The following is a 27,302-nucleotide window of genomic DNA, read 5'->3' as shown; positions in this document are numbered from 1 at the left end:
GCGTGCGTCAACTCCCAGCCTCCCTATTCTTGGTTGTACAACCTGGTTTACCCACTAAAACAACAGGCCCCTGCCTCAGGGTGGCAGAAAAAATGACTTCTAAAGACACATGAGACGAAATTAGTAGATCAGTTTATGCTGTTTGGACTATTTAGCCCACTCAAACCATGATCTTTAGGCTGCTTATTTTTGTAGACCTAGGGCCAAGAGGTCGATGCTTCTGTTACCCAGCAGCCCCATTGCAACCTGAACGCGTCCGTCGGGTGAGCAACCCCGCCTAGACGCGTTGTCTACGCGACAAAGAACAGCCAATCAAGGTACGGGCATGAGGAATGAATTAAAGCAAAAAAGTGGGGGCAATTCAAATGCCCCTCATGAATTAAAGCTCCATGCCGGTGTATGGTAACGCATTACTATCAAGTCAACAAGCGCCGATCGGCCCTGCATGCGCCACTACGTTTTCTACACGAATTCCGAAACGCATACTATCCGAAACAAACGACCTTACTGCGACCACAAACCGGCGCTTCCATTGAGGCTATCCAACAAACAGGCCCCGCCTCCATACCACAGCTACTTGCTATCATGGCCGACAATACAACAGAATTTACAGAGTCGAACATATGGGAATCCCCTTCGCAAGGAGATGGCCCACCGACGTCTCGCCCAAGGACTCCCAGAACCCCAAAGACCCCCAAAACACCGATACAAGAACGTCCAGAGCCCCTAGACCTTGAAGCCGCACTGCGTAAGGAGCTTGAAGGTGTCCGAAATATCAATGAGTCCATTGAGGGCGTCATATCCACTCTAGAGCGAGCAGGGGGTAACATGAATGTGTGTTTCCCATGTTGAGTTGTCAAATACCCACTGACCGTTGGCAGACCGTTTTGAGCACAGTCAACAACGCTTCTGTCCTTCTCAACACCTGGACACGGATATTATCCCAGACGGAGCATAACCAGCGACTGATATTGGATCCTGGATGGAAAGGTGCAACAGAAGACATGGCCGAGCAAGAAGCAGAAGCCATTCAAAAACAGCAGGCCGCTGAACGTAAAGCTGCGGAAGAGGAAGAGAGACGCGAACAATTGCGACAGCGCCGCGAAGAAGAAGAGGAGAGACGAAGACTGGCAGCATCTGCACCCGCTCGCGGAACGAGAGGGACAAGAGGAACCCGAGGCGTTAGAGGCACCACCCGAGCACGTGGTACTGCGAGGGCCGGGAGCTCAACTGCCACTTCTGCAAGCAGAACATCGAGCATACCAAGTCGTGGAACCTCTAACATCGGTCGAGGGTTTGGTGCGCGCCGAGCTAGAGGGACATAACGAGGCCAAGTCCAGACACTCACGCTTTAATGACATATACCCAATAGATCTTGTTATTATTACTTCTTCTTGAAAAAGTCGCTCATCTTTTTCATGCCTTTAGTGTTGACTTTCTTGAGATCCCGGACGCCGCGGCTCTCTAGTGATTTCTTTTTCTTTTCCTCCTCCATCTTTCTCTTCTTGATGAAAGCCTCGTCTTCATCTTCCAATCCACGCTTACGAGAGTAATCAATAGAGTGTGCAGCCATGGCTTCAGCACGTAATTTGGCCAATTTAGCCAAGTATTCCTCTAGAGGTGAGAAATCCACCAAAGATTCCTTCTTAAGAAGCTCTTCCAGCTGAGTAGCGAGAGCCTGCGCAATATAACCTGAGCAGATGAAACTGAATGCGACCCGCAACCTTTGAAGAGAAACAATTTCAGAAGAGGCCTCAATGGCGCTGGCGATGTTCTCGGCGGTAGTCTCTTCTGTCATAGACGTAGCTACTGTGGAAGGCTGGGAGACTTCTGTCTCTGTTATGACGGCGGTTGACTGAGAATTGTTCGAGACTGGAGTCGTTGCTGGGGACTCTGTCTTTGCTACCGCTGTAGTCTCTGTGGTTTCTCGTTTCTGCACAAGAATTGGTGCTTCAAGAGCCTTTTTCACAAACTTTTCCTCCATAGTTGGAGCAAGTCCCCCATTCTGCATCCTTTGCGCCTTTTCCAATACGACCTTGGCCAGTTTGATCTCGTTTAATCGAAACATGCTCTCGTCTCCTGCATCGACAGTATCGCAAACCACGGCCATTCGGCCCTCGATGAGCTTTCGTGTCTTGTCGCATCTCAAAATCTCCGACAGATGTGAACAGTCCTGAGGTAGCTTGTCGAAGTGGTCGTCGCTGGAAAGAAAGAGCCGTTTTCCTTCTGAGCTTTTCGACTGGGTCTCAGTCAATGCTGGGAGGACTAGGAATAGGGGGTCGATCAATGTAGCCAAGTAGAGATCCTGACCCATTGATACTCCAACTTTGCTGGTGGTATCCGTGGAAGCAGAGTTTGGGTTGTTCTCAATCAACCAGCTACGAGGTGTCGTCTTCGGTGTTGCAACTTTTGTAAATTCGTAGATGCCCGTCTCAGGGCACACCAGGTATCTCGCAGGACGGCCATGCCTGGGGTGAGGAAGAGTGACGATACGCGCTTCGGAGGAGGCTCTCGAAGGAAGAACAAAGACTTTGGAGGCGTTTTCTGCTCGGGGAGGAATGCTGAACTTTGAAGCAGTGGTTTTGGGATCTGATGCTTTCGATTCGGACGGGGCTGGTTTGGTAGATCTAGTTGTTCTCGCCATGATGATGCCGTTGTATGTGGCCAAAAATTAAAAAGCTATTTAGTATACGGAAACAAGGTGGCATGTAGAACGAATGAATCCAAGAGAAAGGAGTGATAAGGAAGGATTCAAGGGAATGTTGATGCTCTCTCCAAAGAATACCGGCTTGTGATAATGGTAATAGAGATCAACATAGAATCTAAACTTGGTATCTGCTAGGCGAAGGGACCCGACCCATGTTGAATTAAGACGAGCGCTGAGAAATTGAGATTAGATGAGACGCGTTCTGACGCGCTCTCGGTTGCAGGGGTGACGCCAGATTCTGACTTTAATTTAGTGGACCTCCACTTTTCCTGTTTGAGGCTGGCACCCACCCGTCCAGGAACTTGAAGCCGCTAGGCCGCCTATTGCTCAGCGGAGTAACTATAGCATGGCTACATGGCATGGCTAGTGGGTAGCAGAAAAATTGGACCATCAAGTCTAAGGGTACACAAATAAATGTTTCAAGCATCCGAGTCTAAAGAGCGTAAACTGCCCTATTATTTTCGTCTCTTATGCTTCTGGGGGTCAATTTTTCTGATACCCTGAGGCATGGCATGCGTTGGCTTGTGGACCTATGCAAGCAAGCCCAGTCCGATCCAATCCAAGTCAATAACTGCTGAAAAGCAAACCTTCCCTGCATCAACTGCCCAAAATCGATAGGTTTTCCCTCGACACTTTCTTTCACCGACGATAGAAATATCCAGCTGGATGGCTATCGCATCACCTCAACTCTACTTGCCACCCTGACCAACTGGGAATATGCTACAGACTTATCGCATACTTATACCAATCTCTGTTCAGTGATCGCATTAATATCGGGGCTGGTTTGGGTCACCAGCTACAGCAACAATTTAGTACTCTTCGTCTCGGTATCGCTATGGCTCCTGGTAAGATTATAACGCTGGACTGGAAGCTTTTTCATGCGATAATTTACTGACCTTGCGCACACAGCTTCTCCAGCAAAACAAGGAAACGACTCCCAGTGGCCCCCACGATCTCCGCATGAAACTTTGCTTAGTACACCGCGGGGACGAGAGCGATACCGACAAATGATGACTTCGCCCACACCTTCGCCGTCAAAAAGAGGTCGCAACTTGCCTTCAATGAACCTCATGGCCGAGATTGAAAACGACGAGGATGACGAGGACGAGGACGAGGAAACGCTGCAGTTGAAGCTCCAAGAGATCCAGGCACGACTCAAGTTGAAGAAGTTACAGAGCGCCAAGTCAAAAAAGATAGATGACAATGTTGAGAATTTGCATGCGACAACCTCGGAGCTCGCGATATCATCGCAACCACCAAGTCGTTCAAAGCGCGCAACAACTCCTACAAGGACAGAGCGACCCACCCAGCAAAATAATATTCAAGTCCCTGCATCACCAGTCAGAAGGGTCCAAGAGCCCCAAGTTCCGATCTCGCCTAGCAGAGTGCTGCTGGGCATTGACAAGGGACTCAAAGCTCGAGATGTTTCCTTGAAACGTGCGCCCAGTTACAGAGACTCGCAAACAACAACTGATATCGGACACTCGGGTTACCTGCGAAGGTCAAGAACTACAGGGAGCGCCAACTCTTCTTTCGAGAGCAGGCCTCTGAGCTTCAACGAACGGTTGGCATCTGTAAGGACAGACGATGTTGCTAGAGCTCAGCGACAGAAGGATATCCAAAAGGTGAGATCAAATACCTTTGGAATCAGCCAGGATGAGATGGAGCAATACAAGAAAAAAGCCATCGAAATCCCAGATGAGCCAATCAAAACTCCATCGTTTTCAAGGGAAGAGGTAATGGGTATCGCCAAACCAGCGGAGAGGCAACGAAGCTACACTGTCCCGAACATTCAATCGCCCAGTCTAAATAGTCCAGCTACGACGTCGATGGCACTTACGAGAAGGAATAAGACACCCCCTGGCGAAGTGTCCGACGAACAAGCAGCCGGCATCGAGCCGTACTCGACGTTCCACCTGTCCAAGCGAATCCTACCGCATAGTGTCCTTGCTCGACATGTTTCTGGAAAAAAGGTTCACATAATCAAAGATCTACTGAGAGTTGTCAAAGCACCGGATTTTGCTCTACCAGATATTGAGCAGGATATTGTGGTATTTGGTATTCTGGCAAAGAAATCAGAACCACGTGCTCACAAGCCGACACAGAAAAATGGGAAGACTGAGGACAGGGGAAAATACATGGTCATGACTCTGGTCGATTTAGAATGGGAGCTGGACCTTTTCCTCTTCAACTCTGGCTTCACACGATACTGGAAGCTCACTGAAGGAACTGTCATTGGCATTCTCAACCCCACAATCATGCCACCACCACCTGGAAGACATGATACCGGCAAATTTAGTCTGGTCATCAACTCGGATGATGACTCCATTGTCGAAATTGGAACAGCTCGTGATCTGGGAGGTTGTCAATCGATCAAGAAGGATGGAGACCTGTGCGGCACCTGGATCAACAAGAAGCGAACCCACTATTGTGAATTTCATTCCAATGAAGCCATTCGCAAACAGCGATCTACAAGGATGGAGGTTAACGGAAGCAGCTTTGGTGCCAGGAAGAATAACTCTAGAGAAGTTTTCCACTTTGGCGCTCAGAAGAAAGAAGAACCCAAGAAGTACGATTGGGAAACGAAAACGCATTGGTTTGCTTCACGTACAATGAGCGCGTCAGACCTAATCGACGGTAAGGATCGAACGCCGAATGACCAAAAAGAGAGGGCAGAATATCTGAAAAGAAACATGGAGGCGAAGGAAAGAGAGCGTGATATGATGAAGAAGCTTGGCCAAGTTGGCAATGCCGCTGGAAGAGAATATATGCGGCATGCTGGCACACGGACTTCGAACATGCCTGTCTCGGGCTCATCCATACAATCGTCATCAAGCTCGGCCAATATTGCAGATGAGGTCTTCAGACCAGATGCAAGGTCGCTTGGACTACTGGGCAAGTCCGCTATCCATCTCAGTCCCATCAAGCGAAAACGCCCTGACAGCTCTTCAGCTGGATCACAAGCCGGCTCGGCTACAAATAGTGCGCCGTCGGCTTTTGGCTGGGGAAGTAGTTTGAAAGACAAGCTTTCGAAAATGAAGGACGGAGAGAAGTTACGCAAAGACGGGCAGCCACCAGTGAGGAAGAAGACTCGCTTCGTTACAGATAAGGGCATTCGAGAAGCTGGGAGAGAAAGTCTCGGCAACGAACTGTTGGATCGGCAGGTTATGCTTGACGATGACGACGATCTGGTTATTGTATAAAAAAAACAAAGGACTATTCTTTCCGTTGGGCACCCTCGGTATCAGAAAAATTGACTACAGGAAGCATAAGAGACGAAATCAGTAGGTCAGTTTATGCTCCTTAGACTAAGGTTCTTAGACCATTTTATTTGTGTACCCTAAGACTTAGGAAGTCATCTTTTCTGCTACCGACGGCGTATTGGCAAGCATGAGGTTGTCAGTTTTGTTTTGCTTGGCGTTACATAGGTACAGATGCTTCGGGCATGGTTATGAATGAACGATTTTTGGCTAGAGTTATCTCTATATCGCTTGAATCAAGCAAATTTTATTCGCATCAACACAGATGATGCCACGAAGAGGGTTCCCGAGGTTTCGTTTTCTTGCCTGGTCAAAAACACGACGTCAGCAACATGTGATATCAGATTCCCAATAGATGTTCCCATGAATGCAGCCACCCCCTGCTTGCCTAAACCACCGCATCAAGACAAATTAATGTCTGGTCTCGTTAATAGGCGAGCCATATACCAATAGTATACTGTCTAGCCTCCTGAGTCTTGGAGTATAGAAATAAGTAGTCTAAAAATCATAGTCCAAGGAGCATAAACTGACCTACTAATTTCGTCTCTTGTGCTTCTTGGGGTCTAATACCCCGGGGACTGCCTCTATAAAGAGTGAGTCGTAATAATGGATTTGAAGTTCGAGATACAACACATTCTGCTGAGTTCTATCCTGCCATTAGCTTAACATTTCGATCCAGCCTGCAGACCGAGTTTATCTTTGACAAAGTTAAGCATATCTGTATTCTTGTTTGTCCCTTCTACAACCGACAATTGCCGAAGGATACAGTGAACTGTTGTGTATGGGATGACTTCAAAGGTTTAATATTGGATGAGCTTGTCCTGCGAGGAATAGACAACACGCCACCAGGTGCTTGAAGCTGACGGCTGAACTAGATTTGATCAAGTAATGAAGCCCAATTGGACCAACGTGGAGGATAGCAGAGAATGCCACGAGTCTTTGGGTGGTTACACGAGCATTCGTTACGTTTGAATAATTGATCATCGTGATTCTTAGCGGATATACGTCAGGTATTATTCAACTGAAGGATCATTCCTTGGTTGTGATGCTCAGCGAAGATTGAGTTCCTAGCTTCAGGGCGACAGTCTACCTCCTTGACTAGCCGAAAGAGCACTCTTGCATGTCAATTGAGTTGATCTTTGAATGATACGCTGTTGAGGCGCAGCACCATAGTGACGAGTGGTGATTACTCTGTGAGGTTGAATATACCGCAATTAAGAAGGCATTGGACAGAATAGACGGCTCATTAACAAGAACGACTGACCTCCAAGTACAAGCCCTCATGATGCAAAGTCGTCAAGCGGCTTCCCAGACCCTGAAATACCCCGGATTTTCCTGCATGAAGGCCCCCAAGAGGCGACTCTCGTGAGCATTTCCCCTCATAATGAGATGCATACAAGCGGAGTATCTGGTCGACTCTACCAATCTCGAAGCTGCCCATTTCTCTGACCGGTTCACTCGTCCTCTCGGAGTTGATGGATTGTATCATTTGACTTGTTTTTGGCCCCGCTGAAGGTTTTGTGAGTTATCGGTTTTGGCGAGGTGAAATTGGGGTTGAATAAAAGGATTGAAGGATGATGATGCGTCTGTAAATTGGGAGTTTGGGGTTATAAAGGACGGCAATTCCTACTTCAGCTCTCGGATGGGATCCTATAATATTGTTTCATTGTATCATAAACTCCTATAGCTGGTCCTCATATCCCATACACCAATCTTCTTTCTGATCCTGTACACCATCAAGCTGACTCTAGTCATGCCTCCTCATAATAATGCTCCTTCACCAGCAAGCTCTTCTTTCGATGATCACATATACAATCACGACCAATGGCATTCAACCATCGGGAATAACAACTTGATGGCCAATTCTTCATCGCCAGCCACCAGCGTTTCTACAGAAGACGGGCTGCACACACCACGCCCGCTAATCCCTGGCGTCTATGTCCCAACAATGTGTTTCTTCGATCCGGATACGGAAGATGTAGACACCACTGCGATTGCCGCCCATGCTGTACGACTGGCTCAGGCTGGTGTAACAGGCATTGCTACGCAGGGATCCAACGGAGAGGCCGTTCATCTCAGTCACTCGGAGCGGCAGCTGGTCACCGCCACTACGAGAGCCGCCCTGAATGACGGCGGCTTCTTACATGTGCCCATCATCGTGGGATGTGGTAGCCAGAGCACGCGCGAGACCATCCAATATTGCCGTGAGGCTTGGGAGGCTGGCGGCGACTATGCGCTGGTGTTACCTCCGTCATACTATGCCACGTTATTTGGCCCGGCATCAGGAACCATCCTGGAGTATTTCACAAGGGTGGCAGACAAATCTCCCATCCCTATAATCATATACAACTTCCCTGGTGCTGTGAATGGCATGGATATGTCATCAGATACCATCGTCACACTTGCACACCATCCCAATATCATAGGCGTCAAGTTAACGTGCGGCAACACGGGGAAGCTGAACAGAGTGGCGGCAGAAACTCGCAAACTATCAAAGCACAATCACAAGCAACCCGAATTCCTCGTTCTGGCAGGATCTGCTGACTTCCTGATTCCTTCTCTGGCTGGCGGTGGTCACGGTATTCTAGCGGGCTTGGCCAACATTGCTCCGAGGACATGCATCAAGACAATGGAACTTTACATGGAAGGACGTGTTTCCGAAGCACAAAAGATGCAGGAAGTTGTCTCACAGGGCGACTGGACGGCGATCCAGGGCGGTGTGGTTGGTGTAAAGGCTGGACTGCAAGCGTGGATGGGTTACGGAGGCTTTGCAAGAAGTCCGCTGCCGAGGCCGGATATGGAGCAGACAAGACGGTGGAAGGAAGGCTTTCGAGACCTTGTGATGTTGGAGCAATCACATTTATTGTGAGTGATATAATTCAACTCTTGAGGCGATGATCATAAGGGTCACTCAGTCACTGTGACACCAAGGCATACAGGTCAGTATGGATACGGATAGCTATGACAGTGCTGTAAAACAGAACAATCGATAATTACGTATACGTAGTACGTCTGTACCCGCAACAAGCGGCGGGTTTATCCTATGATAGCATTGAATAGAGTTCAAATACCTTTGTTGCCATACCGGGACCGGCATGAGCCGAGGGCTGTATGTACTGTACGGATAAGCCATGACCATATAGCCACGAGGCATGGTGATGGGGGTGTGGTAAGTTGTTGACAATTATCCTTTCCATCTATCTGCCCATCGCATATGTTCATGTGAATGGTTCACAAGATGACTGACTACCTTTAATTATTAGTGTGCGCCATGTAAGCTATTTCCTTTAATCTTGAAATTAACATTGAGACATTTTATGAGCATGAGACAGAAACACTTAAAACACTCGCTCAATCACTCAAGCTGACGCTAAAGACAGTCTCGGTTTTATCCCCCGTATGTTGCAGAATGTACTTTACGATATTATGGCATTAATTGCATCGTTAACTTGATGAATGTCCAGTTCTGTGTGACATTCCCTGCACTGCGTGGGTCAACCATAGCATATCCATGTTCCTGGCAACCCTTTAATCAATTTTGCCAAGACGATCTGCAGGAACCCAGAAATACTTTATTTAGTAACTGGAATGCCGATCTTCTTATTTCTCAACCATGATTGGCAAATTCAATATTTCAGTATTTCATCATGATGAAGTTGTAGGAGAATAAATGGAAACGGGCCGTTGGAGAGATCGGCGTCCATCTATAAGACGCGAATCAACGCTAGGAGAGGGTAAGGCAGAAGAGGGATGGTATCGTGATCCAAATAGGATATACGGATACTGCAAGCAGAGTTCAATAGTTACATACCACTGTAAGCTTGTTGCACTTTAGCACCGGGCTGATGATCTTTAACCATGTTTGTCAAGGGAGCTAGCAATGAATTATTGAATTTGTTGGCAGACACAAACACAGACACGGACACAGACATCCATTAAAAAGTAATTATACGGCAGTAAGCACTGGATGGCCTTGGCAACACTGATGTATCGTAACTATAATCGAAGCTATAGCGACTAAGAACATGGGGTTCCCCTCATTATGCTACTGTATAGCTAATCAAATCATGAGATATTCTGAGAGAATGGGATTCAGATACCAGGATGTTGCTGCCATACTGCATGCCTAGTCTTGTCAGCCGCAAGGTAAGAAACTACATATGCACTTACAGTAAGCTAAGAAATGGCCCAACGTCACTCAGCCCAATCTCCTTCTGCTACCTGTCACGAGAATGGCATTATGTTGTTGAAAGGGTTCCCTGTCAATGTCAAGTGATGTTAAACGCCTTGGCATCTTTGTCAACTTCCATTTAGATGTTCGGTCGCTGACTTTTATATAAAACTCATGCGCCATCCACCAACTTTGTAGCCACAAGAAGCCGTTGTTAGGTTGTCATCAGCGTTGAACTTGTCCGTTGGGAGGCGGGGAAGCACAAGGTTAAAAAAAAAACAAGAAACGGTGTAAACTCTGATCAGATCAGCCTGCGTTAGTTCAGCATCTAGAGATGCCATGTTTGGGTGTCGAGTTTTGCATCTTACATCTCTGCTTGGTTGGACCTCATCGTAGGGCTCGTATATGTAGAAACGCCTCATGCAGATGGACCACCTATTTCTATGGGCGGTGTGTGGGTTCAACTGTAATGAGTAACTCAACTAACACGAGATTTTCTCCGCGGCGGAAGCCTACAGACTTGTTTGAAATACGGGATTGGCTGCAGCGTTACCCGTTCTAGTTCCAGCTCGACCCAACATCTGCAGGCTGTTTGCTCTGCACAGGCTTGTCAAGATGTAAGTGGTTGAAGGGTAACTCGGTGCATATAGAGGCTTACTGCAGAACACCATCTTTTTTTTTTTTTTGGGAGGCGGAAAGCGAGAGCGAGTAGGTAGTTAATAAAATAAACAGAGGAGATCTCAATCGAACGAGTCCCACTCTTAGTTAGTAGACTTCAATAGTTCTAAACGAGGCGAACTTGCGAAGAAGCGGAAACAATCACGCGTAGAGGTCGATGCGTCGGCTAGAGACAGGCTAGAACATGAGTCTAAGGAGGAGATGGAGGGATGTTGACATGATAAATCTCCCTGAGACATGGCTTTTTTGGTGGGGATGGAACGGCAAGCGGCAAGGCAAGGTAAGACAAGACAAGACAAGACAAGATGGATTCAAGATTAGTATGTAGTTCTAGTCAAAACAAAAAGGCCGGTGCCCCTTTGGTTTGAGACCATTGACCAAGTTAGGGACTATTCCATTCTCAGTACGGGATAGATTAGTACCTAGTTTAGGGGGGGGCAAAGTTGGTACCTACAGTAGAGTTGAGCGGGTGGCTTTTCTGTTTCACGAGTGAGAAAAAAGGACCTAATAAAGCTGGCAGCCGAGCTGAGAAAGGAAAAGCCACTGTCCTGAATGATGATCAAGATTGGGTCTAGCTTAAACGGTGAGGACGAACCACGAGGACTAGAAGCCGTAATTAAACCGTCATGATACTAAAAAAAGGGTCATGGGCTTTTGATTATTATTTTCAATTCATCAATGTCCAACAAGAAAGGAACCGAATGTGGACATTTTGGGTTGCCTCAGGTAAACAAGATGACCTAAAGAAGCGATTATGGCTTTTCTTTTTGTCTTGCAATGTCTTGTCTTGGTTTTGATCTTTGTACAGTATTAAACAAAAAAGCGAATTTGTTTCTTGTCATCAGAAACGCACCCATAACCCTGAAAAGCCTCGTATAACTGTGCCGACACTTCCATCCCTATTTCCTTCGTACCCTAGGTAGGTAGGTACTCATTTGATCGGCATCTCCGTTTAGATCCGGCGCCAAAAGATTCCGTGTTTTTTCGTTTATTTTTATTTAGCGAGTTTTTTTTATCTCCTATTACTAGAGTCTGTCAACAGTAATAGTACGTAAGTGAAACATTGTCGGATCAATCATGAAAGACGAAGTAAAAGAAAGAAATTAATCCTAGTGGCCTGACGTATCTTTGACGCGTTGTGAGTTGTTCTCGGGCAAACAGCTGAGATTATGGGCTACCAATCAATTCATCAATTATATGCAACTTGAATGGGTACATACAACAAATGCAGCTGCAACAGAGCGGGTTGTCAGAATAGAGCATCGTGTTGATCCTTTTTTAGTACCTATCCGCCGAGGTTGACCTTGAACCTGGGCGATTGGCCACAAACGATGTAGGCCCGGGTGGCTTCAATGAGCTGAGATCCTTGGCTCTGTAGGTTACAATTGATCTATTCATTCTACGAAGAATCCCTGAATGTATTCTACTCAGCCCTGTCCCCTCGTGAATATGGCCTTATTAACTGGCCGTATAACCGCAAAAAACAAATTGCACTTTGATAGAACATCCATGACAATCTTTCGCATCCTTTCCTCAGATCATCCATCACCCTGACTAGGTAGCCGGTTAGGACGACAGATCCCTGGTCGTTAGAATTTCAGGTCTAAGCGCACTTCCATTGGGCGATACGCTGCACCTAGTCTGAGGGTAATTTATGTCCAACCAGTACCTCAATTTCTCATATAAATTAACTGTCAAGGCTAAGTACCTGACCGCAGCCGCTAACAAAGCCCTTGTTGTCCCTCTGCTCGTGTCGTGCCGCTGACCTTCTCCATTAACAGCCTAGCCTCGCTCCACTCACCAGGCACAACTCCAGCTAATTCCAGCTTCCCCAACCGCTGAGGTACCGCTGGGCTGGGCTGGCCCGGCCCGGGCTGGATCGTTTGATCCCCTGCCTGTTTCCTTGCACAAGACCTCGTACTCACACAAACGCGCACACCATCAACGTTGGATTCCATCTTACTGTACCTGATGATGATGATGACTACAGCTCTTGTTCTTATTGCATTTACGCTTAATGCTTGGCTCGGCTTGTTCACGCGCAATCAATTCCAATCTCAATCTCCCTCTCTCTCGCTCGCCTGACAGTCTTTAGTCCGTAACCTTAGTCTCGTCATCCTTCAGGGACACAGACGTTGATCCGGTCAATGTGGCGTTACGAGCACTTCAAGCTAAACGATACAGAAAGCCAGGTGCAGGGCATGTGCATGGGTCATGCTATTTCACCCACACCTCACAGAACTTCGTTGGTGGATACAACCCATGGAATATCGATCTTTGCCCTACCTGCCCACCCCCTCCCCCTTGTCATCTAGGGCGTTGCGAACCCCTTTGACGATGGATGATTGACAGCTGGAAAGACGCCAGACACGGAGATTCGGATGCGGAGAAGGGATCGTTGCCATAGCCATGCTTCTCTTCACACCCCTGACCTCGTACTATCCTGGGCATCGACTTGTCTACTACCGCCATGGCTCAGCTACTATATCTCGGAGCATTTCCCACTTCCTTCTTCCTCGGTCTTGTCCTCTCAGAACAAGCAAAGTCGTACATTGACGCACGACTTCTGTTCTAGTACATTCGTTTTATTTTATTTCTCTGGACTAGTTTCATTTCATTATGCTGGGTAAGTTCCTAGTTGCCGCTCTGGCGGTTGTGGCTGGAGTCAACCCTGCCGAGGCTCAGCAACAAAACATCCTCGTTACTGGTGTTCCGGTCACTGGTGGAAGTGCCGTTCCTGCTCGTCGTAACATCAATGACATTATTAACTCTGGTGGTCCCACTCTGTAAGTCGTTTTTGTCTTATTGCCAGCACCGCCAATGCTAACATCTAGCCAGGGACCTTTACATGCGAGCCGTCCGCTCCATGTACGATGCCAAGGAGACTGATTGGAAGTCTTATTTCCAGGTTGCTGGTATTCACGGCAAGCCATTCATCCAGTGGAACGGCGGTGGTGGCCGAAACGGCAACGGCTGGCCTGGATACTGTCCCCACGGAGAGAGCATCTTCCTGACCTGGCACCGACCTTACGTCCTGCTTTACGAGCAGATTCTCGTCGAGCACGCCAAGCGACTCGCCAACCTTTATCCTTCCAAGTACCGTGCGCAGTACGTTGATGCAGCCAACAAATTGCGAGCTCCCTACTGGGATTGGGCCGTTGATGGCATCCCTACTATTCTTACCAAGACCAACGTCAACGTCAAGGTCCCCAACGGCAGCGGTCTCAAGACCATCAACATGAAGAACCCTCTCTACACTTACGACTTCCCCAAGGACGTTATCAACGGAAAGTACGGAGACTGGGATGACGAGGACCGTAACCGAATCTACCACTGCCCTGCTCCCGACAGCTTCCCCAGCTCCGCCAACGGACTCCTTCGCAAGCGACCCTACAAGCAATGGGTTTACGATGTCATGACCCGACCCACCACCTTCAACCAGTTTGCTTCCACTGGTGCCAACGGTGCTTCGCTCGAGCAGATTCACAACGCCATTCACTGGGATGCTTCTTGTGCTGGCCAGTTCCTCGCCACCGAATTCTCTGGCTTCGACCCTCTCTTCTGGCTGCACCACACCCAGGTCGATCGTCTCTGGGCCTACTGGCAGGCTATGCACCCTACCCAGTCTTCTTTCAGCGGCTCCTACTCCGGTGGCTCTCGATACTCTACTCCCCAGGGCACCCGTATCACCCAGAACTCTCCTCTCCAGCCTTTCTACCGATCCAAGGGTAACTTCCACACCTCTGAGACTATTAAGAGCATCCAGAGCTTCGGTTACACCTACGCTGGGCTTGAGTACTGGCGCATGTCCCAGAGCCAGCTCGCCAGCTCTGCTCGCTCCACCATCAACCGTCTTTACGGAACCAGCAGCGCTCGCCGCCGTAGTCTCGAGGAGCGTGCCGATGGCACCACCACCCGTTACTTCGTCAACGTCCAGCTCGACGTCACCGAGGTTGAGCGCCCCGCCCAGGTCAACGTCTACATCTCTGGAAAGCTTGTCGGTGGTCTCGTTGTCATGCGACAGCCTGCCGAGGGTATCATCCACGGTTCCTTCTCTGCCGATCAGGCTGCCGACACCCCTCAGCTTCTTGCTTCTTGTTCTCCTGACAAGGTTGCTGATGCTGTCAACAAGGGTATCCAGGTTGAGATCGTCAAGCTTAACGGCAACAAGATCGACCTCAAGGGCGTCCCTAGCTTGAAGGTCAGCCTTGATGACGTTGCTTACACTCCTCCTGCTGCTGAGGATGACCTGCCCATCTACGGCAAGTCCATCACCAAGCCTGCCCAGGCTGCTGCCCTTACCAACGCCAGAGCCGGCCAGGCCCTCAACGTTTGTAACAGGGAGCTCCCTTCTTTCAACCCTCCCGCCTAAATACCCAGTTCATAGGGCGCGTTGTCTTTTTTCATTTTGTCACATCTGTCTTCGGCGAGCTCTCATGCTCACTGTCGTGACTCATTACAAAGGATCACTAGCAAACCGCACAAATTTGTTTATGTAATTTTAATCCCTGGCAGACTCAGGGAGTCACGATTGTATTTTTCGCCAGACTATGTCTATAGTTGCCCAATAGCGGTCCTTTTGTCATGTTACAACTTTGAACCTTACGTGAATGTGACCATGTGATGCAAAGAAAGTAACCCATAATAACTGTAGAATGGCAGATAATGTCTCACGCCATGGTGTCTGACTTGAAACTTTCACATATCACCGAGCGATTGTATCCGTACGTATATTCCGAAGTGTAAGTAACATCGTTTTGTTTAGCTGCAGCACAATGTTTCTTTCATCTACTAACCTTAACTTTATACCACACTAAACTCGAGTTCGGCATGATGTGGTATTAGAGAGATAAGGTTAAAAGCGTGATTAGCCTTCATTCTCTATCCATGACTGCAACTCATTTTACAGAGTAGCAACGTTGACAATCCTCAGAAGTCAAGAACTAGGTTGATCATTCTTTTTAGCAAGTGTTTTCCAAGGGCTGAGATACAAGGAACGGGGCATTGATCGTAATTGAAGCGGTAGAATTTTGATGAGCTGGTCTTGCTCTGGGACTCATGGGGGACTACTCGTATATGTCAAGTATTGGGGAACTGCTTGATAATAACCAAGAGAAGTCACTGTGTCCATTAACTAACTATGGAGATATCATTCTTATGCTGAAGTTTCGATATGCTTGTAGTGAGCTGGTGCAGTTCGTGCCTACCTATATCGAACTTCCACATCAAACCACACCCGCCCAGATACAATTCCTAGTAAGGCTATTGCAGAGTTATGATTCCACAATTCATAAATCACGTTTTTTTCAATCAATAAAACCGATCCTTTGATTATATGTGTATAAAGTCCCTGTGGCAAAAATACATTCAACCGGGATATTATTATATACCACATGATTCATCCGTATCAATATTTGCAGAAGGTAAGTAACTACAACCATCTTCAAAACACAGAAGGAAGCTCAATAAGTTCAGGATCCTACAATATTTTTAGGCAATACTTATACTCAAGTTAGTATCAGTAAATAGCCTTGAGAAGAGGTTCCAGTCGTCCCTTCCAACAAGACCTACTGGGGTAATAGCATTCTCAGATCAAAACGAAGAGTAAGCCATAGTGCTAAGGGGAATATAAGTAACAATAAAAAATGAATTCAAGATGATATTCTAGGCACCGAGCGACTAAAGTCTTAAGGTTCGCCTGATAATAATGCTGCTCCCGTGCATACTAAGCTGCTTTAATATAATCCAGTACTAGAGATGGCCTATAGTAGATTAATATTTGTTCACAGTCTGTCTTAGCATCTTTAGTCTTGTTTTATAAGAGAACCTGGAGAATAGCTAGCACTATTTAAAACCCGTAGTGTTCTCAAATAGTGGAAGTCGAGCAAATCCAAGGACGAAGGTTACTGTACATTACCGAGGAAATTATTGCAACACACTACGATATATATGGCTTGTGCAGGTATTTTAGGATACAATACTGTCAAGTGAGTTCTTAAATATAGACCAAATCACTGTATCTCTGGCTTACACCTGATACCCGGCCGCTACATGGTAGACCTTATCCAGAAGAGGACCACGAAATAGGTTTCGACTCAAGCAGTTCTTATTAGTATATATACCAAATGTTCAAAATTACTAATTTCATAAGTATTGGGTAAGAGGAAACTCCTTGTCAAAAGAGCAGTTACAGCAACTACAGGCTATCTTTGAGTTCAGCAACCTTGCAACTGAATCTTAGTATCACCTTCTAACCCAAAACAACAAAACTTGATACTCGCAAGAAAATCCAATGACTAAATATCTTCAATCAGGAAAGCCAAACTGGTTTCTCACTAACACGAAATGGAAACAGTCTTGAGAATAGGCCGTCACGTGGGTCGGGTCTGGGCCACAAATACTCGCATCGTGAAGACTCTGGTTGGCCGAACTCAACTTTGCAACATTACTGTTAACTTATATATCTTTTATTCCAATAAAAACTTATACAACATAGCTTCAAAATGGCTTTCGAGGTTGTTATCCCTTCGGAGAAAGAGATCCCTGGCGTCGCCGATGCCTTCTTTGCCGCCATGGACATTAACCTGCTGATGCACTCGCAATTCCCTACTTCAAAGAGCAAGGAGTTTATGTATCGATGGCTTCTGAAGGATACTATTGATCATATTCAAGGCGCCGATAAGGGTGTTCTTGTCGCGCGTGATCCAAAAACTGGGAAGATAGCAAGTTTCGCCAAATGGAATATCCAGCGGCAACCGCGGCTGGGAGAGGAGGACCACGATGATGAAGAGTTTCCAGATTACTGTCGGCGTCAGTATCTCGGGCCTTATGCTGCCCTCACCAAGAGCAAAAGGGATAAAGTCCTAGGTGAAAAACCGTATTTCCGTGAGTGTTTTGGTGCAGAGTGGGAACTGACGAAGCGAGGCTCAATGTTGACCGCTATATCCGTACATGAACTACAAGTTCCGACGGAGCCTTGTTACGTGTCATAGCACTAACATCTTTTAGACGTGACATATCTCTGCACAGATCCTGAGTTTGGCGGTCGAGGGGCTGGATCGATTCTGCTTCGCCGAGTGCAGGCTGAGGCGGCTGCAGAAAACATGCCAGTTATCCTCGAGGCGACCATGAACGCAGTGTCCTTCTATGAGAAATTGGGCTACCAGATTCAGGACAAGCTTGAGATGATGCTCCCGGCGCGTGGCTCAGACAAACCAACTGAGCATTATGAAGAGAGAATTATGGTTTGGCAACAGGCACGCGATTGAGTTCCGAAAAGAGTTCTATGGCTACACATGCACACAACCCGTCGCTAAACGTTGTCGCCAATCGTCCCCACCTTCACGTGGTAGATGTTGGTCTTTAATATGACATCGATGGACGGGTCGTTCAGAGAGACCAAGTGTTACGGAAACTTGAAGGTCTTGAGGATCGCTGGGTAGAATTACGTCGCCGTTGCATGTTGGCAGAGTCATGCCCACAGTACACGGGCAGAACAGGCGGATACAGACGGATTAGATCAACACCAACAAAAGCTCCGGACCCAACAATGACGCTCTTCAGACATTCCTCGCCCTAATTAATTGACAAGTGTGGCCCGTGCAGTAAATGGATACCGGGACAGAGCCGGCCCCACGAGACAAGCAGGCAAGGGTTGAGTCTCTTCCCTTGCTGAGTCAAGATCGGGGAACAAGGGACATTCTCGGATCGAGAGGGCTTCTCCTATGAACCAATCATAGAAGAGGTATTGTACCAAAATGATCTCAAAGTTGCTAAGATCTTGGTTGACAGAGGTTGCATGCGGGGCAGCTCTCAGTGTTGCTGGAAAGATTCGATGCACCATCGAGAGCTATGTGTTCTGAGAAAACAACTGGGAACTTATTACTAACGAATTCTTGTTCTAGGTATTTATACGGCATATAATTTGGTTTGTTATCAACGCGGGAGGGACAAGACGATGATCCCTTGGCAACCGGAGATAAACTGGCTGATGACAGGATAGTTTTGGCAAACAGGTAACGTTTTGCTAGAACTTGACCGAGTTTACACGTCGTGCACCAAGAAAGCATCGGGTCTAACCGGGATCTTGTCAGTTGTTCTGCAACCGACGCTGGGCATGACAATGAGTCTGTGATAACCTGCATACCTTGCCTATACCCAGAGTCTTTGATAGAGATAGGGGAGATTTGCGGTGTTTTGAACGCTGATGAAAGAGAACCCGACGGGAAGGATCAAGAAACGGTCGGGAAATTTACCAATGAGATAGTAGGTAGGAAATATCAATTTAGCCGCTACTGAGGATTTTGTGTTTGACTGCAGCGGTAAATAAAACCCCGGACGAGCCATTACGTTACAACAACTGCCGGACCATGCAGAATGAGGCAAGACAAGTCCAGAGATGGTTTTCCATTTGGTAATGGGCTCAGAGAGACGCCCTTGGTCAGCTAGTAGCTAATACTTCTTGAAACGTATCTCAAGTGCTACCATACCAAGTATAGTATACCTTTGCACCTCTCAAATGGTCTCAGAGTGGTGTTGGAGCTGGCATCTGTCTGTGGTTGTGCAGAAAAATGTCTCTCAATGCTGGGGTGGTTCCTCTTTTTTCTTATGTCGGGTCGCGATTTAACTTATCTTTTGTCATTATGTATTTCTATCTCATCTACTTTTCTAGAGATAAGCTTAATCGTCCATTCAACTCTCACGACCTTTATCCTCACTCGCTCGCATGTACGTACGCAAGTCACAGCGACATCAGACCTGGACCTGGACCTGGACCTAGACTCTCCACGATTATTCATGATGTGACCGACCCGGTTCTTCCCTCGGCTTAACGAAAATGAGTCGACGATGATCTCTTGTCTGGGCGTTGTCTCGTTGTTTTTGTGTTGGTGACAGCGCCGCTGCCGAGAAACTCGACTCACATCGTGCTACTCTTCTGCGCAGGCGTACATGACTGGGGTTGTATCTCGTTACCTGATTGGGCATGATTCATGCTTCCAGGATTTCCCCGCCAATATCTGTCGATAAGATACCAGAGACGCATTTGAAGATAGAGCCTTAATAAGGGTCTCAAGATTTGGCGTTTCGACATGAACTCATCAACCCCAGACCCTGCACATCATCTAGATACTAATGAGTATCAACCAGTGTCCCCCAAACTGAAATGCCATATTGGGAACATTACTCCGGGCCTCTTAAATTACTTTGAGAGACCAGCTTGAGAAAGAGCACCATTGGCAGGGCTTGTCCCGAAAAGACTTCGGGGGGTTGGATCTGGAGAACCCGGGACCCTTGGAAAGGTTCTAAGCTTTAGGTACTGGTAGTTTAGGTAGGTCAGGTACTTTTCTGCATGCGGGGAATGCCATCAAGTCGGATGTATCCTTTCTCGTCTCGCTTCCCTCTCACATGCTGTTTTTCTTTACAGTTCCTTAGTACTGGTACTATAGCAGTATCATCATCATTGTCGTCGTTGCCGTCGCCTTTCTCTAACTATTCTCTACTCCTCTCCCACCCTTTTTGACCTTTCTTCCCCTACAATTCTTGGCAATCGTCTCGCGAGTGTTATATTGGAGCCAGTAACAAATAATTCACGGCTACATGCGGACAAGTAGTACTCTAATATAAAAGTAAGTGACAGCGCTGGCGCCATTTTTTCTTAATGACGTCGAATCTGATAGGAGGTCTGTTAGCTTATCTTACTGTCTCATCAATCCCTGGTCTTGAAGGGCTCTTGCGCTACTACAGTGCAGCATCGCTGTCAATATCAAAATCAAAAATCAAAAAGCAGGTGCAACTTGTTCAGAATATTCTTCTCCAAAAAGAGAAGGCAGTCATCATATCAGGCCAGGCAAGAACAAAGGTTGCAGCGATCGAGAAAGGAAGGAAGGGACAAGACCCTGCTTGCCTGCATTCCAATCCAATCCAATCCTGATCCCCAGTTCCCCAGGCTTTGGTCCCCGCCTACAGAATTGAAACAGGCAGTCAATCTACCAACCAACCAGACGAATAGAGCACAGCTGACAGCTCATGACGGGCGTACCAAGACAAGCAATTTGTCACTCTACTCTACTGTACTGCCAGTATCATATGCCCAGCTCTTGCCCCGTTTATCGCTTAACTATTGCGCCGCACTGCATTCGCATCATCGCCGCACAGTTTCCGGACCATCGCATCGTCTCGCCTCGCATCTTGTCTGTAACGCAAACAACGTATTACAGTCTAGATAGCATCGGATTGGCTGCGGATGGAACAGATGCGAGAGAGGGAGAGATATCACAAGAAATAACTGACTCAAATAAGGACCGAGTTCGGTACACGACTTTCTTAGTCAATACTAATACTCACTCAATACCATCCAAACAATAGCCTCCCCGCTTGCAAAAAAAAAAAGCCTTATCAGACAGATAACGACCGGTACTCGACCGAACAACTCTGACTCCATCAGCGCCCATCTGCGCCCGCCAGCCTAGTCCCTGACATTGGCAATTGGATCCAATCCCAGCATCTTGGATTGGATCCTACATACGGATCCCACTCTTGGCCTTCTGCCCTCACCTTCTACTCACTTACACACTCTGCTCGGGCCATTTCTTATCTTTTTTTCTCCCTCCTTCTCTACATTCTGGACCTTGTCAGCCTGTTCTGCCTTGCTTCTGGCCTTGTCTCGTCTCTGCTTTGCTTTGCCTTGCCTTGCCTTGCATCACCTCACATCGCTTCTTCCCGCTTTCCCCAGATTCTTCCTTATCTCGCACCAACCATTGACTCGTGTCGCCTGTCTATCTTCTATCAACACCCTCAAGCTGGATTTGGATAACGTGGTTCAATTAGATATCGTTACCTATCATCTTGCTTCTCAGTGGTCGTAGCTCTTAACATATTGCGTCACTGTCACTGTCGTCCCCGTGGGCCTATCGCCTATCTACCTACAGTACCTTCTTATCGTCACTACCATCGGAATTCTGCTGTACAACGTTGAACTGTACCCCCAAAGAGGTTGACAATTCCCAAAGAGCCACTGAGGCTCAGTCGTTCTGCGCCCGTTACTTGCAGGGCAGCGGGCGCTTGTATTCTTGTGTAGTACAGCACAGCTCAGCACAGTACAGCTCAACTACCTATCCCCTGGAGTTGTGTGTGCCCTGACAGCAACATACTGTCTGCTGATAGCGAGAATCTATCTATCTTTCTATCTATCGCCCTGGATCTAATCTGCTCCCATCATGTCTCCCCAGTCTTCAGCCCCGGTACAGAGGACGGCGCCTATCGCCATTGCTCCTAAACCTCCTCGCCCTGAACCTTCTCCTTATCGCCACGACAGTTTCCATAGGCTTGAGATGGGTCACGGAGTTGCCAGCTCTGCACCCGTTGAGGGTTCATCGTTCAACGCCTCCTCCATCCCACCTTGTCTATCATGCCGATACTCACGCGTCAACTGTATCCTTAACGATGATGACGATGGTTGCATTCAATGCCAAGCTGCCGGCTCCGAATGTTCCCTTTCTTCCAGCCCTCAGTCCCGAAAGAGGAAGCTTAATGGTGATGCTAGCGAAGATATCATCGGGAAAAGAAGGTCAGAACAATCCAAAATCCCCATATTCATCCCCATCTCCATCTTCATGCCGAAGAGCCCTCCACACTCATCCTGGCTTGACTGCTCCACCGATCCCCGCGCCTTCTCCTTGCGTCTATCATTCCCTTCTGTACTCCGTTCTTCTCTTTGACATTCATCACATTACTCGTGTTTTTTTACCTTGCATGCTTTTGTCTGACATATGATTGGTCTCGTACAGTTCACCGGGTCTTACATCCAGGCGACGAAACCATAATTCCAGCCTCTCAAGCACCGCCGCTAGCAGTTCGTTTCTTGAAGAGATGGCCAATGTCGGCGGCCCTACCATGCTGAAACGCACGCTGGGCCTCCAAGATGACCGTTACAGCCAATATATTGGACCTACCACCGACTTTGAGCCATCACTTATCAATCTTTCTTCCTTCGATCCCCATGACGAGAGTCTCTTGTCCAGAGGTACCCTTCGCAAAGTCAGTGAACACGACACTTTCTTGATGTTGCCTGACTCTAGCACTCCGGGGCACGAGCATGTGACGCAAGACGCCGATCACATCGAGTCCCTCGTGGCGCCCTATGGAAGACATCTTATCGATCTTTACTTTAGAGTTGTTCATCCTGGATTTCCCATTATTCAAAAACATGTCTTTATGGAAAAGTATGAACGGTCTTACCGAGAATTTTCGCCGCCACTACTGGCAGCTGTGTATCTTATCGCCATCAATTGGTGGGATCAAAGTGAGGATTTGGCTGGAAAGCCACGGCCCAACGTCAAGGAGCTCGAAAGCCTTATCAGGGCAACTCTGGATGAGGCAACCTTTCGTCCAAAACTCTCGACAATTCAAGCCGGTCTACTGCTCTCTCAACGGCCCGAGGGTGACCAGTGGGCTCCCACTGCTCAACTAGTGGCACTCGGTCATGAGCTAGGACTGCACCTTGATTGTTCGCATTGGAAGATACCACCGTGGGAAAAGGGTTTGAGAAAACGGCTGGCATGGGCTCTTTACATGCAGGACAAATGGGGTGCTCTCGTTCATGGGAGGCCATCGCATATATTTGTTACTAATTGGGGCGTTCAGCCTCTAACCGCAAACGATTTTCCAGACGTCGAATGGGACGAGAACGATCCGGAAGAAAAACTTGATATCGAGAAGGGACGAGTATTGTTCACTCGTGCAGTGCAGCTTTCAGAAATTCTTTCAGAAATCCTCGACACATTTTATACCCTTCAGGCCATGAACACAGTTGCAAATGCGGGCAAGCAAGGAACACAACTAGTGTTATCACTCGCGAAGCCAATTCAGCTCAAGCTCAAGGAGTGGTATGGTGGATTGCCGCAACTTATTCGTCTGGACTCTTCGTACTCCTCTCTTAACCCTTCTTCCAGCAGGTTGTCGAGTATCGGATATCTCCACTTGGCATACTTTGCGGCGGAAATCACTCTCCATCGGCGGATTATTCGATCACTTGCTTCACCATCGAGCTCTGTCGACTCTTACGTGCAGCATATATGTCGCAGCGCCGCCAAGGCGCGTCTCATTTCCGCCATGGACTTTGTCAACCGCCTTGGACCGAACCACCTACGCTCGTTTTGGTACTTTGCTTCCAAGACTAATTTTGCGTTAATTGGGACGTTTGGCTCTCTTCTTTGGGCGACATCACCAGGGCGCGAGGAAGCTGACTGGTATCGACGACGCCTGGGAGAGTATCGATGGACTCTCTCAGTGAGCTCAAAACCCGGCGAAGGCACAGGCTTGACTGAGTTTGCCATGACAATGTTGGATATCTCGACGGGTCTGCTTAAGCAGCTACCGGAAAAGCCTTCAATGAGTCGAAACGGGAGCCACGCTGATCTATCGGTTTCTGCACCGCCTATTTTCAGTGGTGGTATTTTGGATAGTCTGGGTAGCAGGCCCACCGCAGCAGAGATGAGTGCCATGCGAAGTCCACGCACCGATGACGAAGAGGAGATGGAGGAGATGGACAGTAGTGACGACGACATGGAAGATTATCCAACACGGATGTAGGGCTGGAAGGAGACGGTATACATGATACTACAAAAGAAGAAGGATTTAGTGTTCCGATGGTTGAAGATTAGGAACGATTTGAGGGTATTATTTGGAATACGCAGCCACGGCTCACATCTTTCGGGCGTTTCTGTCGTTGCTGCATTGTGTTTTGGTACGATTACGGAGTTGGATTGGCATTGGCATTGGCATTGGCATTTTTGTCATCCTTTTAAGGTCTTATCACTGATCATTAAGGTTTGGGACGAATGATACCTAGGTTTCTCTTTCTCGGCCCCTCTGGAAGGGCTCGAGACATGACGGGATGGCATGCAAGCGCATATGAGATTCAAGCATGGAGATTATTGTGTTGTGCAAAATTAGTTCAACATTGTCTACTTAGAATGGATTGTTATGAGTTACGTATAATACGAGAAATGGCATTACTAGTGAATGAGTTCTTCAGTTGTCATCTTTGCTTTTTACTCCGGAAAAATTACAAAGTTGTCTATTCTTGGAGCAGTACGGGTTTTATGAAAACATTTTCCTAAAAAAAATATGAGCATCATTTTATAAATTTCCCTTAGGGGATACCTTTGTGATATCACGTCGGAGAGGTAGATGACGGCTACAGTAGGTTTGGTCTGAGGGGAGGCTTTCCCTGTCAGTGGCTGTTTTGAACCGTTCTCAGGTCATAAGAGGGAAGAAGAACAACTGTCCCATTGATACTGTATCTACTGGCATGATAAACCTTGAAGAAACAGTTATTTGTTGGTCCTGAATATCGAGATACACACTTGTAGTTTCAGTTTGTCCTTCAACGCTCTTTAATCGTTGTCCCACATTTATACCTGTAGCCACAGCACTAGCCACCGCCTAGAAATAAAGAAAAGGACTAATTACCCGCCACGTCAACCTTAAGTTTGTCTCATCTGCAACAAACAGTTATTATACGTCTACGAGCTTCAGGTGCAGGCCATTTGAACCGCAAGACTGGATTCTTCACGTTTATTCTTTCTTATAGTCTTCTTATTTGTACATTCTTTTACATTCAATCTATCCCTTAACTCTCAATGGCTTCCCAAAAGGAAGGCCAATCGGCCAAGGCGACTGGCGCGCCTGAGGGCTTCACTCCCGAACGCTTTGAGAAGGAACTCAAGGACCTTGCGGCAAAAGCCAAGGAGAATACCTTTGCAAAGCGTGCTACTCGACAGGCTCTTGTATACTTCAAGACACTGATGCTCCTGGGCTTGTTGGGCGTCGCCTCGAGCGCGTCGCAACTTAGCTTGTCCCCCATCTATGGCTCCATTCCTGCTGCAGTCACGCACTCGACTGCTCTCAAGATCGCCTGTTTCATCGGCTGGGCAGGTAATTTAATCCTCAACATGTATCTTCCTCTGTCGACGATGCAGCTTCTTCCACTTATCGCGCTGAACATCCCGGCTGTTCAGTTTCTTATGGGTTGCTTCACAGATCGTCTTGGCAATTGGTGGGGCCCTCTTCTCATCGAGGGTCTCACTATATTCCCCTTGGCTATCGCTTCGGCGGCTTCCGTCGCCGATATTCTTGAGGATGCGGATCTGAGTGTTCTCCCCAAGTTTTTTGCAGATGCGGCACCTGGCATTGTCTCTTGGTCTTTGTTCAGACTGTCTGAAAACACGTCGATGGACAAGCTTCAGGGTGTTATCGGCAGCACCTTTGTGCTTACTCGTGTTGGCTTGGAACTTGTTGTGGGAGCCGTCTACGCTCTCATGGCACCATCCAAGTACCTTGTTCTGGCTATTCCTGCGCTGTTGCATACTGCTGTTCTGAACACACATGTCATGACACCCATGGCCACAGAGTCTCTCAACAACACCCTCCAGGCTCAGAACTGGACTCTTCTTGACCGCCGCGAGTCATTGACTGGCTATGTCTCAGTTATTGAGAGCTTGGAAATGGGTTACCGTCTGATGCGATGTGACCACAGTCTTCTTGGGGGTCAATGGGTCCGCGTTGGCGGCCGAAAGGTATCTGAACCTATCTATGGTGTTTTTGTGATGCTCGAGGCTGTTCGACTTGTTGAGCGGGAGACCCCTCTGGCCGATAATGAAGCCAGCGCCCTCAACATGTAAGTGATTACTCAGTTTTTCTTTTTCACAACTCACTAACACGGTATAGCGGACTTGGTATCGGAACCACGCCTTCTGCCTTTGTCAGACACGGTATTGACACTACTATTGTTGAGATTGACCCTGTAGTTCATGAGTTTGCTCAGAAGTACTTTGACCTCCGCGAAAACAACCCCGCTGCCGTTCATGATGCGGTCTCGTATACTGCTGATTTAGTCGAGCAATCCAAGACTTTTGACTACATCGTCCACGATGTGTTTACTGGCGGTGCTGAACCTGTTGACCTTTTTACCCTTGAGTTTCTGCAGGGCCTGGGCGACTTGCTGAAGCCTGATGGAGTTATTGCTATCGTAAGTCGTTCGAATATGAATATTAGTCCATCCGCTAACATGACCCTTCAGAACTACGCTGGTGATTTTGGTCTCCCTACTCCCGCGCTTGTCTATCGCACCATCAAGCAGGTCTTCCCCTCATGCAGAACCTTTCGTGAGCACCCTCGTGACGAGAAGAACGTTGAGAAGTGGGGGAGCGACTTCACCAACATGGTCATCTTCTGCCGCAAAACTCCCGGAGAAATCAAGTTTCGCCGTCCCAGCACCGGTGACTTCCTCAACAGCCAGGTCCGCCGAAACTTGCTGTTGCCCAAGCACGAGATCAAGGAGCAGGTCTTCCTCGATGATGAAGGCACGGATGTTCTCGCCAAGAACGACACGAGCAAGGTGACCAAGTGGCACCAGTCTAGCGCTGCTGGGCACTGGAACATTATGCGCGAGGTGCTTCCTGGTAAGATCTGGGAACAATGGTAA

General features: G+C 47.7%; 8 protein-coding genes across 8 annotated transcripts; 7 read left to right on the top strand and 1 right to left on the bottom strand.

Annotated features, from left to right (window-relative positions):
* Positions 1-585: 585 nt before the first annotated feature.
* On the top strand, positions 586-1,325 carry FPOAC1_012143 (uncharacterized protein; the record flags this gene model as incomplete). Its single annotated transcript, XM_044856504.1, has 2 exons — positions 586-834; positions 882-1,325. The coding sequence occupies 2 exons, from the start codon at positions 586-588 to the stop codon at positions 1,323-1,325; spliced, it is 693 nt and encodes a 230-aa protein (XP_044703817.1).
* Positions 1,326-1,384: 59 nt separating this feature from the next.
* Positions 1,385-2,644, bottom strand: FPOAC1_012142 (uncharacterized protein; the record flags this gene model as incomplete). The annotated part of the gene is made up of 1 exon (XM_044856503.1): positions 1,385-2,644. The coding sequence occupies one exon, from the start codon at positions 2,642-2,644 to the stop codon at positions 1,385-1,387; it is 1,260 nt and encodes a 419-aa protein (XP_044703816.1).
* An 898-nt stretch (positions 2,645-3,542) lies between these two features.
* On the top strand, positions 3,543-5,910 carry FPOAC1_012141 (uncharacterized protein; the record flags this gene model as incomplete). Its single annotated transcript, XM_044856502.1, has 2 exons — positions 3,543-3,552; positions 3,617-5,910. The coding sequence occupies 2 exons, from the start codon at positions 3,543-3,545 to the stop codon at positions 5,908-5,910; spliced, it is 2,304 nt and encodes a 767-aa protein (XP_044703815.1).
* Positions 5,911-7,822: 1,912 nt separating this feature from the next.
* Positions 7,823-8,836, top strand: FPOAC1_012140 (uncharacterized protein; the record flags this gene model as incomplete). The annotated part of the gene is made up of 1 exon (XM_044856501.1): positions 7,823-8,836. One exon carries the CDS (start codon positions 7,823-7,825, stop codon positions 8,834-8,836), a length of 1,014 nt encoding a protein of 337 aa, XP_044703814.1.
* A 4,599-nt stretch (positions 8,837-13,435) lies between these two features.
* On the top strand, positions 13,436-15,188 carry FPOAC1_012139 (uncharacterized protein; the record flags this gene model as incomplete). The annotated part of the gene is made up of 2 exons (XM_044856500.1): positions 13,436-13,602; positions 13,655-15,188. The coding sequence occupies 2 exons, from the start codon at positions 13,436-13,438 to the stop codon at positions 15,186-15,188; spliced, it is 1,701 nt and encodes a 566-aa protein (XP_044703813.1).
* Positions 15,189-17,319: 2,131 nt separating this feature from the next.
* Positions 17,320-18,084, top strand: FPOAC1_012138 (uncharacterized protein; the record flags this gene model as incomplete). The annotated part of the gene is made up of 2 exons (XM_044856499.1): positions 17,320-17,701; positions 17,825-18,084. 2 exons carry the CDS (start codon positions 17,320-17,322, stop codon positions 18,082-18,084), a joined length of 642 nt encoding a protein of 213 aa, XP_044703812.1.
* A 3,948-nt stretch (positions 18,085-22,032) lies between these two features.
* FPOAC1_012137 (uncharacterized protein) lies at positions 22,033-24,406 on the top strand (the record flags this gene model as incomplete). The annotated part of the gene is made up of 2 exons (XM_044856498.1): positions 22,033-22,382; positions 22,603-24,406. 2 exons carry the CDS (start codon positions 22,033-22,035, stop codon positions 24,404-24,406), a joined length of 2,154 nt encoding a protein of 717 aa, XP_044703811.1.
* A 1,052-nt stretch (positions 24,407-25,458) lies between these two features.
* Positions 25,459-27,302, top strand: FPOAC1_012136 (uncharacterized protein; the record flags this gene model as incomplete). Its single annotated transcript, XM_044856497.1, has 3 exons — positions 25,459-26,495; positions 26,546-26,846; positions 26,898-27,302. 3 exons carry the CDS (start codon positions 25,459-25,461, stop codon positions 27,300-27,302), a joined length of 1,743 nt encoding a protein of 580 aa, XP_044703810.1.

The sequence above is a fragment of the Fusarium poae genome, chromosome 4, assembly GCF_019609905.1.
Source record: "Fusarium poae strain DAOMC 252244 chromosome 4, whole genome shotgun sequence".
NCBI classification, from domain to species: Eukaryota; Fungi; Ascomycota; class Sordariomycetes; order Hypocreales; family Nectriaceae; genus Fusarium; species Fusarium poae.
The sequence above is the reverse complement of the archived record's forward strand: the minus strand, read 5'-3'. Positions and strand labels throughout refer to the sequence as shown.